Source organism: Acipenser ruthenus, chromosome 3 (genome assembly GCF_902713425.1).
Source record: "Acipenser ruthenus chromosome 3, fAciRut3.2 maternal haplotype, whole genome shotgun sequence".
In the NCBI taxonomy this organism is placed as follows: Eukaryota; Metazoa; Chordata; class Actinopteri; order Acipenseriformes; family Acipenseridae; genus Acipenser; species Acipenser ruthenus.
The window spans coordinates 63,759,643-63,772,576 of NC_081191.1; the positions used below are offsets into that span (position 1 = coordinate 63,759,643).

Here is a 12,934-nt window from a genome sequence, read left to right on the forward strand (position 1 = left end):
AGTGAGCGTGGTTGAGAGAAAAGAAGATACCGGAGAGTGTGGAGATGATTGAAGAGAAACTAGAATAGGAGTGTATTACAAACAGTTGCGAACTAAAAATAAACTGGTTGTAGTTTGGAATCCCTTTTGGTCTCCCTGAGTTTTGTTTCACTTAAAAACGTTCAAAAACCATTACAATATTTAAAGGCAGGTACATCTGCCAGAAAACAAAAACAGAAACTCTAGATATATTTTAAATACCGATATTAAATTGAAATACAGACCCTACCCTACTAAACACATCAATCACTTGACATAAGTAAATTTATAATTTAAGCACACTGCTTGACTCAACATGAAACAACTATTTATACGCCTAATTTCAACTGTGCACTAGTATTCACAGAGCCCAATGTCTGGGTTTCGGCACCCAGCTGTTTTTAACAACGCAGATCTGTTTTTAACTTAAAATAATAAAGAACGGAAATTTGATCTACGATCTATTATTACGGTGTTGCACCTCTACTTGCATTAATCGTGAACAATATTGGGATATTTGGGAGACTTTGTGGTACTTTCGACCAAACAAGCACAACATGTTCCACGGCAGGAAGATGGAACAGTTTTGCCAAATCAGGTTGTCCAGTTCTGTTCATTCTGCTTGGGCTCACGAAATGACAGCTTTAGTATCACATCTCCCAGCAGACCAATCACATGTCCTCAACACTGACCTACTGCCAGAGAGCTCGCTCTGCGTCCCGCCTCCAGATAGATGTCAACTGTGATTTGCGAATTTGTGTTTTGATTGACAGTCCGCCAATACTACCTTGCTACAGTTTTATTTATATTTTTATTTTTTCTAATCCCAGTGGAGTAGTTGGCACCTATATATTTTTTACATCTAGTCATTCAAGTGTGCTCAGAAAAAAAAAAGAAATGGGCTCAGGGCTGAGCTCCCTAAAGGCTGGTCCTGGGTGCAGTTGCGTCCCATGCACCCCCCTGATGTCGGCCCTGTAATCAGAAACATCCAAAGTTTTGAGGAAGAATGACTTTCAGGCTTGAACTCCTTTTAAGTTCTTTGGGAGATAATAAAAAAAAGAGTTCTGCTGCATGCTGTGGGTCTTCATTTCTGGTTGCTAAGGCCCCAAAAGGTCTTATGAATCTTGATTTGTTCATCAAAATTTAGGGGTGAAGTGCACAGTTCTTTTGACATGTCCCTTTAATATTGTTGTGTGGCCGCTCTGCAATTTAAATTGCCTAATCTCTCCAGAATTATATTGTCTGCTTCGTGCGCTTCTGATTATTTACAAACTTTTAAAGCTTTCGGCAGTCTCTTTTCCCCCCTATGTGCTCTCTATTATCATCCTCACTTCCACACCCTTCATTATCCTTAGTATATCCATCCTGATCAACTACTCTTTCCATCAGCTGATTCTGGATCTCTGTTTCTTTTAAATCATCCTGGTTTTCAATCCCTGGTACACTCTGTGTCTCAAAGATCTCATTGGTAATGCCCAAACTTCTTGAATGCATCTTTTCTCTAAAGCTTTTTTTTCCCCAGGTCTATATATAGTCACGTCTTTTGTTGGTGGTTTTAATACACCCAGCAAACCACATAAGCAAATCTGTCTGTCTTGGTCTAATGGTGATGAGAACAAATGAAAGCTTGCCGTTAAAAGTCAAAGGTGCAAAGCGTCATTGTAAATTCACATACCAGTGTATAAAAACATGTAGATAAAGCCGCTTAACAATATATCTTGTGTTTCCAGTAACCCGACCATCCCCATCTTTACCCTCTCCAGCCCTACCCTTGTTGTTATTAAACACCCCTTCGACCTTGTCTTAATTTGTAAAGGTAACCCAGGAAAAATGGAACTGGATGGGCTCTGATCACAAAAACATTTTTTTTTTCTTTCTTAATCCAACAACTTTCAGACCATTTTAATATGCAGCCAATCACTGCAGCGAAACAAGAACTGGTTTATCAGCAATCGCCTTCCCTCTGAACTGCGAGCACATGGGATGTAAAACGGTATTTGTGGGGGGGGGGGGGGGTCAGTGGGCAGCAACAAATTTCATTTAGGTAAAGGGAGCTGCATTTTTATTTATTTAACAAATGGAATGGCTTCGGAAATCACATGTTGGCATTATTTTAGGGATTCAATTAAGTGGTCTGCAGGTCCGATACAATTAAAAAATGCGGACTCCATAACATAGATCATGAGCACAAATGCGGGCCATACATTGTTGATAAAAAGATATTTTAATTTGAATTATATTTTAATGTTTTTCTATCAAAAGGGTCCTTTAAAGTGTTCTAAAAGAAAGTTGCAGTCATGATATTCCATAACCTGAGACGCTGTCATACTTTTACATATATTCCATGATTGCCTAGCAACCACAACACAGCGAAGGGCTATTGCATTTGTTAGGCACAGGGCACCACCCTTAAAAAACACATTAACTACATTCAATAACAGATGATCAGGAGAACAGTGAAAAGGTAATTGAAAATGGATTTTCCCTACTCCCATCATCACAGTTTAGTGGAACTTTCCCTTGTTAAAGGTGTTGTTACTAAGGTTTTGAAAATACTTTTCTTATATTTCTTTTTATACTCATTTCATTATTCCCATTGGTAGTGCATGGATGTAATGGTCATATTTCTGGTGGTATAAACTAGAATCAGAATTATTTATTTGGAAATACATAATCTCCAAATGAAATAAGGTTTTTCTTGTATAAATGTTTTGAAATACATTTCTAATATTGTTAAAATTTACTGCTCAGGCCAAGATTTGCAGAGCAGAATGCAACTCTACTTTTGGATGCATTGATTAAAGGCAGAACAAATACAATTACCAGTACAATATGTGAATGCAGATACGATAGCAATAAAGAATTGTGTGCTTCAGAAGATACTGGTAATTGACCTTTCAGGGGTATTAAAACAAATTACCTTACCTTTTCTGTGTACGGTATATGTTTTAGGTTTTACTGGTTTTTGGATGATGTCAAATTAGCAACACAAACTTTATTATGTTTAGTATACAGTTCTTACTATAGCAGTGTGGAGTAGTGGTTAGGACTCTGGACTCTTGACCAGAGGGTCGTGGGTTCAATCCCAGGTGGAAGACACTGCTGCTGTACCCTTGAGCAAGGTACTTTACCTAGATTGCTCCAGTAAAAACCCAACTGTACAAATGGGTAATTGTATGCAATAATAATGTGTACAAAATAATGTAATTGTATGTAAAAATAATGTGATATCTTGTAACAATTGTAAGTCGCCCTGGATAAGGGCGTCTGCTAAGAAATAAATAATAATAATAATATATATATATATATATATATATATATATATATATATATATATATATATATATATATATATATATATATACAGTATATGCATTATTTATTAAGATTATGATTGTCTAGGGTCTATAAAGCTTAATGACTAGAATTTTAGAATTTGTTTAAAATTAACCTATTCTAGGAAAAGATGGCTAGTGGTAATGATCTTTGATAAATCTTTTTTTTTTTTAACACAGTGTATAATTTTGGCAACGGTGCTTAATTATATAATATGTTAAATAAAGCCTTTAACAATCCAGTATGCAAAAAGATACAATTTTAATAAGCATTATTAAACATGTATATACATCTTGAATATTACAGGAGACTGCAACAGTAATGATAATTTAAGATGATAAAAGGAAATATGTATTAGTGGAACCTTTTTTAATTTCACTTTTATGTGGCTTATTTTAAGACAAATGATGCAAATATAACAAAGTATTAAATAATAATAATTAACTAAACATTTTATAAAAATAGCTGCCATTTGCTCTAGTACCTTTCTTTCATTGCAGCACTTTCCCGGCTGGTTTCTCAAACCCTAATCAGAACTACCAGTACTGTAATCTTGGACTGCCTTACTGAAGGTGTCACAAACCCCGATTAGAACAAATCTTGGATTACCTTATTAAGGTGGTTTTAGGTAACATCAGTCCAACATCAGTCCAAAATTTGAGCTTAGTGGGGTCTGCGAACCAGCCATAATTGTTGAATTCCCATAAACTATTAGGGGAACAAGTGCTTTGCAAGTCTAACCTAAAACATGCCTGTATTTCTGCATACAGTTTGTTACGCAATGAAATACACATAAAACATTTTGTTTTATCAACACCGGCTGTATATAAATAACTTCTCACACTTTTACAACAGTTGATAAAAGCAGGCCATAACAACATTTGCCTTCAGAATCATTTTTGCTAAACAATATATTTGTTTAAGGTTTACTTATTAAGCATAGACCCAACAAAGAACCTGTCTCTAAAGGGACTAAAATCCATCATATTATTTTTTCTTTCTTTTTTCATTTAAATATTTTAATTTCCGTATTCCCCATTTTCATATCTGAACGGATGTGCTATGCGTTCAGGGTAATTGCTGGATGAATAGTTTCCGTATCTGTAGTTCTCCAGACTCTCTGCTCTTTCTGTTTTAGTAGACAGTGTTTCTGGTTGATATGTTAAAGCTGATTTGATTACTCCTGTATCTTCTGGGACCTTTATTTCTGGATATGATGTTGCAGATCCGTTTTCCAACAAAGAGTTACAGTTCTGAAGGGTTTTGACATCATAAAGGTTATCATTGTACTTGACCACTGATGGTTTGCAAGGCTGGTAAGACACCTTGGTGGTAGTAGTTATAATTGTCTGCAAAGCTGGGGTATTAGCCGGGGCAGGTCCACCATATCTACAAGGGTATTCCCCATTATAGTAATGGTGATTAGTATTGGCTGGAATTTGTCCATATTCACTCCTTTCACCATATCCACCTTTGCCCAATATCTGCTTCCATCCATGGTGCTTGCTTGGGGTATCATAGTTCCTTTCATGAATGTTCAATGGGCTCAGGTTATGTTGAGATCCACCGAGCTGCATACACACTTTGCTTGAATCTGGCTCGGGCTGTGGATTGCCGGAGTCTTTATAAAGAGCTGTGTAAGAACCAGACCCTAGGCAGCCAGGCATGCTAAACTCATAGCCACATGGTGGCCGTGTCATGTAGATTCTGTGGTTGGAAGCCTTCTGGAGTGAGGATGTGGCCTCCACTGCACTGCTTGGTGAGTCATAGGCAAGTTTGTAGGGCTCTGTGTTTTGAAAAGGAGGATAGTGCTGGGGCTGTATTGGGAAGTTGGATTCTGCAATGATGCTGTACCTTTCAGGGCCATCCATGCAGGATAAATGATGGACATTGGGGTAATGGCCACCACTGTCATGGTATCTACCCGCCTGGAAAAAATGGAAGAAAGAGACCTTGAGTAAGCATTTTGTAAATAGGAATACTGCCTGGGAGGGGATCTCACGAGGGTGACAAAGCTTATATTATCCATGGATATTTCTTAATATAGTGGTATTCTTAATACATTTGCTGTTTAAAATATATAAAAAATATCTAAATAGTACAATTTGTCTTCTGTTTGTACATGAATAATATATTTAAGATATATGCCACATAGAAATAACCTGTTACATAAATGTTTCTTGCATATATATATCGAGTGTTAAAAAATGACTACATTACATGCTAGTTACATTATGAAATACATAATTTATTTGTAAGTGTTAAGCTGCATCCACACTGGATGCGAGCGATGTGAGCGGCGCGAGTCACTGCAGTCAAATGGGGGTATCCACACCAGCAGCGAGCGATGCGAGCGACGTCGCTTTGAGAAAATTTCGCTTCGCTAAAATAGAACTGGTTTCTATTTTTTTTTTTTTCGTCGCGTGACTGTAATGAAACTGACCAATCAGAAGCAAGGTTAACACCCTTGACACACGTCACACACATGCCTCAAAACACGTCACGCCTCAAAACAAGTCACGTCTCAAAGCAGAAAAGTTATTTTATGAGGTGCAGCAGTATCCAGTATATGATTGCAAATTGAACTACTACAATGAAATCCAGAAGAAAGACAATGTCTGGATGCCTTTCAGGTGATGCATTTAGCAGCACCAAGACATTTTCTTTCCGATTATGCTTGTTGCATAAAAATGGGTTAATTAATAAGCAAAAATAAACCGGAGCATACATGCTGTCTACATATCATGTTTAAATGAAAAATGTGCACTTTTGCTGGCTTTTAAAAATGACACAAAAAAGGTCCCATATTCACACAACTTGAACATGTGACCTAATTTTGGATTTGGGGGGGTTTGTTTGTTTGTTTTTATGGTAAATAACGTTTTGTTCACTAAATTGTTCTGTGCCATAAATCCGTGACAAAAAGAAGGTATTTACATATGCATACATCAAAGTTTTGTGGAGATTCACCAAACAAACAAAAATATTATCGAGGTCTTACTATTGTATACATTGTAAAAAAAGGCAGCAACACGTTTGTATTCTAAGCGACAACATTATCAAGCTCATACAAAGTTCTGAAGATTACCAGCCATATTTATAAAGCATTTTCTGCCAAGTTCACTGGAGTGTTTTAAAAGGAAAAACTAAATACAATAAATAATAATACAAAGTAAGTGGTGACCTGTGCATAATAACACATATTATAATAATAATAATAATAATAATAATAATAATAATAATAATAATAATAATAATAATAATAATAATAATAATAATAATGTTGGCACTTTAAAATACTTAAAGTTAATAAACAAAAAGGATTAAAGGAATTTGTAAAGAAACACAACTGAGAGTGCAGGAAGTTGCATATATAAATGTATAACAATAAAATTGTTTTGTTGAAAATATCAGTTCAACTATACTACTATGTACCGGGCTTCAAATCAGACTACTACTACTACTGGTACCACGAAAAAAATATATATATATATATACTACGACTACATCCATACAATTGCTATTAACAATAATGATAACAATAAAATTGTGGGATATATAGGGATGTTCAATAACTCTGATTTATAGATTTTACAAGTCCAACCTTTATTTTACAAAGGAGTTGCTGGAGGTCAGGGTGGTAACCTTTTATTAAAACAAGACCTGTTTTGTAATGGGACAGCCCATCTCTAGTGTGTCCAATAGGAATGCATGGACGGGGTCATGTATTTATTTCCAGTCTTTTGGATCGTTGTGTGAATTGACATTCAGTGACTTCACTCGCGTCCAGTGTGGATGCAGCTTTAATCAGATTGCTTATTCAATGTATTCCTCAATTAGTATCATCAAACACTCAAAGTCCCAGTAGTTGCCATAATAGGGCTACTGTACATATGTTTCTTCCTTAATATAGTACCCTATATTTATTTTAATAGATACCTCTGTTTCCATTAGTCTCTTCTTCTGGGAGAAATTAGGAGATGACATTCTTCTTTTAACAGCACTCCTTCTAGCCTCTGTCTCTGATTTGCTTTCTGGTCGAGGGTGGTCATGGACCCCTTTAGCCTGCAATAATGACAGAATCATGAATTCAGTTCTTAGGGAATAATAAAAGGTATCTTTTATTATTCTTGTATCGTTTCTTGCTGGTTTTGTAACATTAACAAGTGATTATATTCATTCACAAAAAACTTACAAAATGAGCAAATAACGAGCAACAAATATGCAAAGGCTTTTTACTTAAGTTAATTATTTGAGTGAATGAATGAAATAATGTTGGGCATGATGGCAAATTATTACCTAACCAAAAAAAAAAAAAGTTGAAGTATCATAAAAGTGACATTCTAGGGAAAAACACATACAAATTGGAACAAACTTGTTACCCCTACTTTTTGTTAATTCTCCATAAAATCTGTTAAACACTCCAGAGACCTATTTCCTCTAGTAGTAGCAATAGTAGTCCTCTTTAAATGTCCAAGTTGGGACTACTCCAGCCGTCACTTGACGGCTAGAGAAAAAATTCAAATTACATCCTCAAAGAGATTGCTAAATAGATGAACATTTAACAAAATTAAAATGAAAAACCAGTCAAAAAGACTGTAAATGAAACAGTGTGTGGGGGGGGGGGGGGGGGGGGTACAGAACATGCCATTAACATGGCTCCTGAACATGGCTCCGTAGTCAGAGAGACCCTCCCCAGTGATCTTATTTCTTCCTGGTCTTGTAGGTAGCCAGTCTAGCAACAGCCAGGTGCAGATTCACCAGGTGGTATCTCGTCTTAGTGGAGCCATGAACAGGATGCCCAAAAATAAGGAGGGAGAAAAATGCAACCAGAACTGTAGTCGGAGATTCTTCAACAGCAGGAAGAATGGCTGCAGTCTGGCACACAGAAAGAAAAAGTGAAACACTGACTCAGACTGATCACAGAAAGGGCCTGCGGCGTCCGAGTCGGTGAAGTAGTAGTAGTAGTAGTAGTATTCATAATAATAATAATAATAATAATAATAATAATAATAATAATAATAATAATAATAATAATAATAAATAACTCACCTGGAAATATAAGGATTTGCCATCTATTCTCCAAAAGTTAGTCACTGGGTATCCACTGTGTCCCCGACAAGGCACAAGCTCTAACGGAGAATTACAGCTGGGGCACAGTTTTTCTGTAATGGAAAGATGTAGGATATACTTTAACTAGATGTTAATGTTGATCTTTTTCTATTACAATTAACAATTAGCATGCAAATACACGTGGTAAATAGTCATAAACCTCACAGCAATATAAAATGATATACACGTTAGTGAAAATCAAACTAAAACACAAACAACGTTGTATTCAAACTTGTATTACAAATAATAATATAGAAGCTAGTATGTAGGCTATACAGTGTTTAGCAAATTAATTAAATATACAAAATAACGTAGAAATCATTTTATTTTGTGGATAAAAACAAAGAACCATATTAATTCCAAGTTAAACATGGTCGCGAAGGCCTACCTTTTTATTTCCATAAACTAATGTTATTGTATATTCCTGGGATTTAGTAAATTGTGATTATTTTATACAATTTAACAGAGTTAATACAAAAAAAAAACACTTGCAGTTTTAATAAATGTTCACCAGCAATTCAAGGAACGTGTTACATTAAACACTCAGTTTGTAAACATTTGTTTGTAAAATCTTTAAAGGTAATTATGTACTGATTTAATGTTAGCTTTAGGCTATTTCCATAAATGTATACAATATTTTAATATAGTTTTGAAATGCAATCGACCAGGAATAAAGCCACGCCTTAACAGTGGTAATAGTACAATCATGTACCCGAAATGGAAGTTAAAACTAAATTGTATTCTTTGTACATGATTTGTAACGGTGAGAGTTCACGCACACGTTTTTGTATTTATTTGTATTTATTTCATTTTTTGTTATCTGTCAATGACTACATACTAATGAACCTCACGAGAAATCTTCCGCCAAATCAGACCTATGATGTCTGCTTTTGCAATAGGTAGTACTTTACTGAGTTTTTAAAAGACACCATACGGTAACAATGGTAAAAACAGCACATGTATAAACCCATTGTTGATGGTTCAATGTCACTCTTGCTCTGAGATAGGATTCAAACCATGTACTATGGGATAGGCTACACCATACAAAAACCACAAACAGTGGGTCTACGTGTTAAAGCAAAAGATTTCAAAGAAAACTTCAGTAGTGGGCAGGAGATCAGCCTGAGAGGCAAAAACTGTGTGCTACCTAAATCATGTATAGGCCCTACATATACTAGGCCTACTCATCACATTGTTGAACTGAGTTATAGGCTACCTATATTTTTTGTTTTAAGAAAGCATGCTGTGCTATTTTGCTTTGCTATATGCCCTACAATTAACAGTAAGTTTTGATATTTTTGCTATGTATGTCCCAAATGTATTTTAATTTTTACTTTCATTGAACTACAATTTTATCATAGCTCCACCTCAATTACATAGAATGATGCCAGGCCACAGACAAGTTTGTGGTAAATGTTATCTAAATATTATCCGTTGTAAACATAGCCTGGACAAGATAGGTTTGAGAAACGTTACTCACTTTGCTGTTTCTGCCGTGCCTTGTCACAAATCGCCGGTCTGAGCTGAATTTTGGTGCCATCCTGTAATGAGCAGTTCCTGTTGCAGATGACCACCCCGAGACAGGACTTCTTGAGGATCTGGCAGTTGTGATTATTGGTGTTTCGCATGGCCCATCCGCTTAGATGCCTCTGCGCATTCTTATCCTCCGCGCTGTAGATGTACCGTACATACCCATCTGTCCATTCTTGAAAAGCGTCATATTGTTTGATGTCCTAGAAATAAGGTGACCAGATGTTTAAGTCCTTAAAGTGGAACAGTATGGAAACATTGTGAATAACTTCCAAATTCCAAGCTATGGGGAAGATCTATATAGAGTTTGAATTTTCACTGGCAATGTTTGATCTAATATCACACGAAGCAAAGTCGTTTGCGCGCAGATATACAAACATATGGATGAAGAGAATAATTTCAACGCAATGCAATGGTACCTGTATGATCACTTAATGTTAGACTATCCTAATCTAACCTCTTCAGGCAGCGAGAGTGATGATTCAAAGGAGGACAACCGCCAGTTCGCTTTAGCAACAGTCAGTGGATAAACCCACCCGCAATTCTCTGTGATTGGGTGCAAATATTAATGTTGACTCTTCAGTAATTCACCAGATTTGCTCGGCGCTGTATATACGCGTTATAACGCTACTGGTCGTTCAACATTCCTCTTGGTATTGCTATACGTTATATATGGTAGTAGACTGCATGAAAATACAATAAAATACAATAGTCTGTTACCGGCACGGCGATGCTCAGGAAAGAAAACGGGGCGAAATGAGCGTCCCAAGAAGAGTTCTGGGGACACTGGGACCTGCAGTGTTCCAAAGGTGGGACTGTTCCGTCCAGAACGGGACGTCTGGTCACTTTACCTATACAAATATATTTGGATTTATGCTCCCGTAATGGAGAACATGGTGTTTTGTCCTTTTTTTTGTTTGCAACGTATTTAAACTTACACGAAACTCCAAATAATCAAGTGGATCAACCTTTACATAAATGTGTTTTTTGCTTTTAGACAGAACTTGATAAACCTTATTCTTGTGGAACAGATTGTAAACACATTTTATTATTATTATTATTATTATTATTATTATTATTATTATTATTATTATTATTATTATTATTAATAATAATAATAATAATAATAATAATAATAATAATAATAATAATAATAATAATAATAATAATGCTGTTTTTGTTTTGGACGGACACAAACCCATTTTACATTTACATTGTAAAGTAATAGGTATAAATAGGCTACTGTACGAGTTTCTATTATGATGCCTACGATTTGTTTCTTTAACATTCGATTTACAGAATGCAAGTAGGCCTATTGCTTCTTTTCAGTGACGTTTTCTGTTGCAAAAGAGTGCTATTTAATTTTCATATTAAATAAAAAATGCTAAGGCACTCTATATTCTTTATGTATATGTTTGTGTGTAATACTTTTTTAAATCTAAGGGATGAGTTAGCTTACTTCATTTTTTTTTCTTCTTTTGAATATTGTCTAATCTTAAATTGACGGCTGTTGTCTGTAGAACGAGGTTTACAATGAATGCACTGTTGCTCAAAACCATCTACAAGAAAATATAAATATTTCCAGATTTACTTCAACAATTTTGAAAAAACCATTGATAATGCCACATAACCCGTTTTTTAAATATAATTCTTGATGTATAAATTATTGTCGAAATGCTACATAGGTGTTAGCCTTTTGTAAAACAGAAAGTGTTTACTAATTAAAAACAACGCCTGTAACTGAGTTTAAATTAAATGAGAACATATAAAAGCATACAGTACAAAATACTTAAATACGTGTATTTCTTTAAAAACGGAGTCTTGAGATTTATATTTCATTCTTAAATATTCGCTTTACAGTGTATGGCGCCTTGATTTTAAGTACTGCTAATCCAATATGCATGTACGTGCACCTGTAAGTATTTATATATAATTATCAAGTTTATTAAGTACAATTTGTATTTAAAAAGGATTTACCTGTGGCAATTTTGGGTCGTTGATATCCCAGGTAAGTTTCATCCCAAAGGAACAAACACAATCAGACTCGTCAAACTGATCTGCAGATTTTGACATTTTGTCGTTAACTAAATGACGACAGTATATTTACGATGATCCGTTTCTACTGTAGCGAAACCTGCAACAACCAAACAATCGTATTACTTTAGGTGGTTACTGTGTAGGACTCATTTTATGATTAAAAAAAAAAAAGACAGAGAAGAAAGACTTGATAAATTGAATGATGCACAATATATTGTAGATAAGATAGACGCAATGATGGACTTTAAACAAGTAAAGAAACATAATCCGATATATTAAAAACAAACACATGACACACATAGTATTCTAAGTTCACCTTGATTCGTTGTAAGTGCATTTCACTTTTAGCTCTGCCTCCGCTCTGAGATCGTTCTACCGCAGATGGAAAGTGTGTAATGAGCACAGATAACGATTGGCAGTTTTATGTTTAGGGAGGAGGCTGGTCTTCAGGATTGTCTTACCTCAGTTCTGTTAAAGTTAAACAACACCATTCACTTTCAGCTCACCTGATCCGCAACACTGACCTCTACTAACAGCGCCTATCTACAACTAACTGTTCGTTTATACACAGTGTACTACATTGACTAGATCTCAGTAGCCCAAAATGCCCAACCAGCACCTTTCAATTAGTCCCTTACGAATATATTGGAACAGCAGCGTCTGGCTATTGGGTGTAGTTTTTTTATCGGTTAGTTTCATCAAGTTTCCTCGATGTACATTTATATATAGGACATCCACATGCGATGAAGCTAAAACCAACACTTTCGCTAGAAGGATATATTGTCATCCTGAACTTTCAAAATAAATCAGTTTGAGTAAGCTATAGTGTAAACTTTACTTATCTTCTATATAACATATTGGCATATTGTAAAATATATTACATAGTAAACAGTATTATTGT

At 35.3% G+C, this 12,934-nt stretch overlaps 1 protein-coding gene across 1 annotated transcript; it reads right to left on the reverse strand.

The window, feature by feature from the left end:
• Positions 1 to 3,608: 3,608 nt before the first annotated feature.
• On the reverse strand, positions 3,609 to 12,475 carry LOC117394304 (chorion-specific transcription factor GCMb). Its single transcript, XM_033992433.3, has 6 exons — positions 12,350 to 12,475; positions 11,974 to 12,130; positions 9,947 to 10,199; positions 8,407 to 8,519; positions 7,294 to 7,419; positions 3,609 to 5,282 (listed from the first exon to the last, which is right to left on the reverse strand). The coding sequence occupies exons 2-6, from the start codon at positions 12,067 to 12,069 to the stop codon at positions 4,374 to 4,376; spliced, it is 1,497 nt and encodes a 498-aa protein (XP_033848324.3). The 5' UTR covers positions 12,070 to 12,130; positions 12,350 to 12,475; the 3' UTR covers positions 3,609 to 4,373.
• Between the last annotated feature and the right edge of the window lie 459 nt (positions 12,476 to 12,934).

Excerpts from the sequence above, each read along its gene's own strand:
- LOC117394304 (XM_033992433.3), bottom strand. The coding sequence starts at position 12,069 with ATGTCAAAATCTGCAGATCAGTTTGACGAGTCTGATTGTGTTTGTTCC. Across the intron at positions 7,420-8,406 it reads GCAAATCCTTATATTTCCAG|GCTAAAGGGGTCCATGACCA; the intron begins GTGAGTTATTTA and ends TCATTATTGCAG. Across the intron at positions 5,283-7,293 it reads AGAGACTAATGGAAACAGAG|GCGGGTAGATACCATGACAG; the intron begins GTATCTATTAAA and ends CATTTTTTCCAG.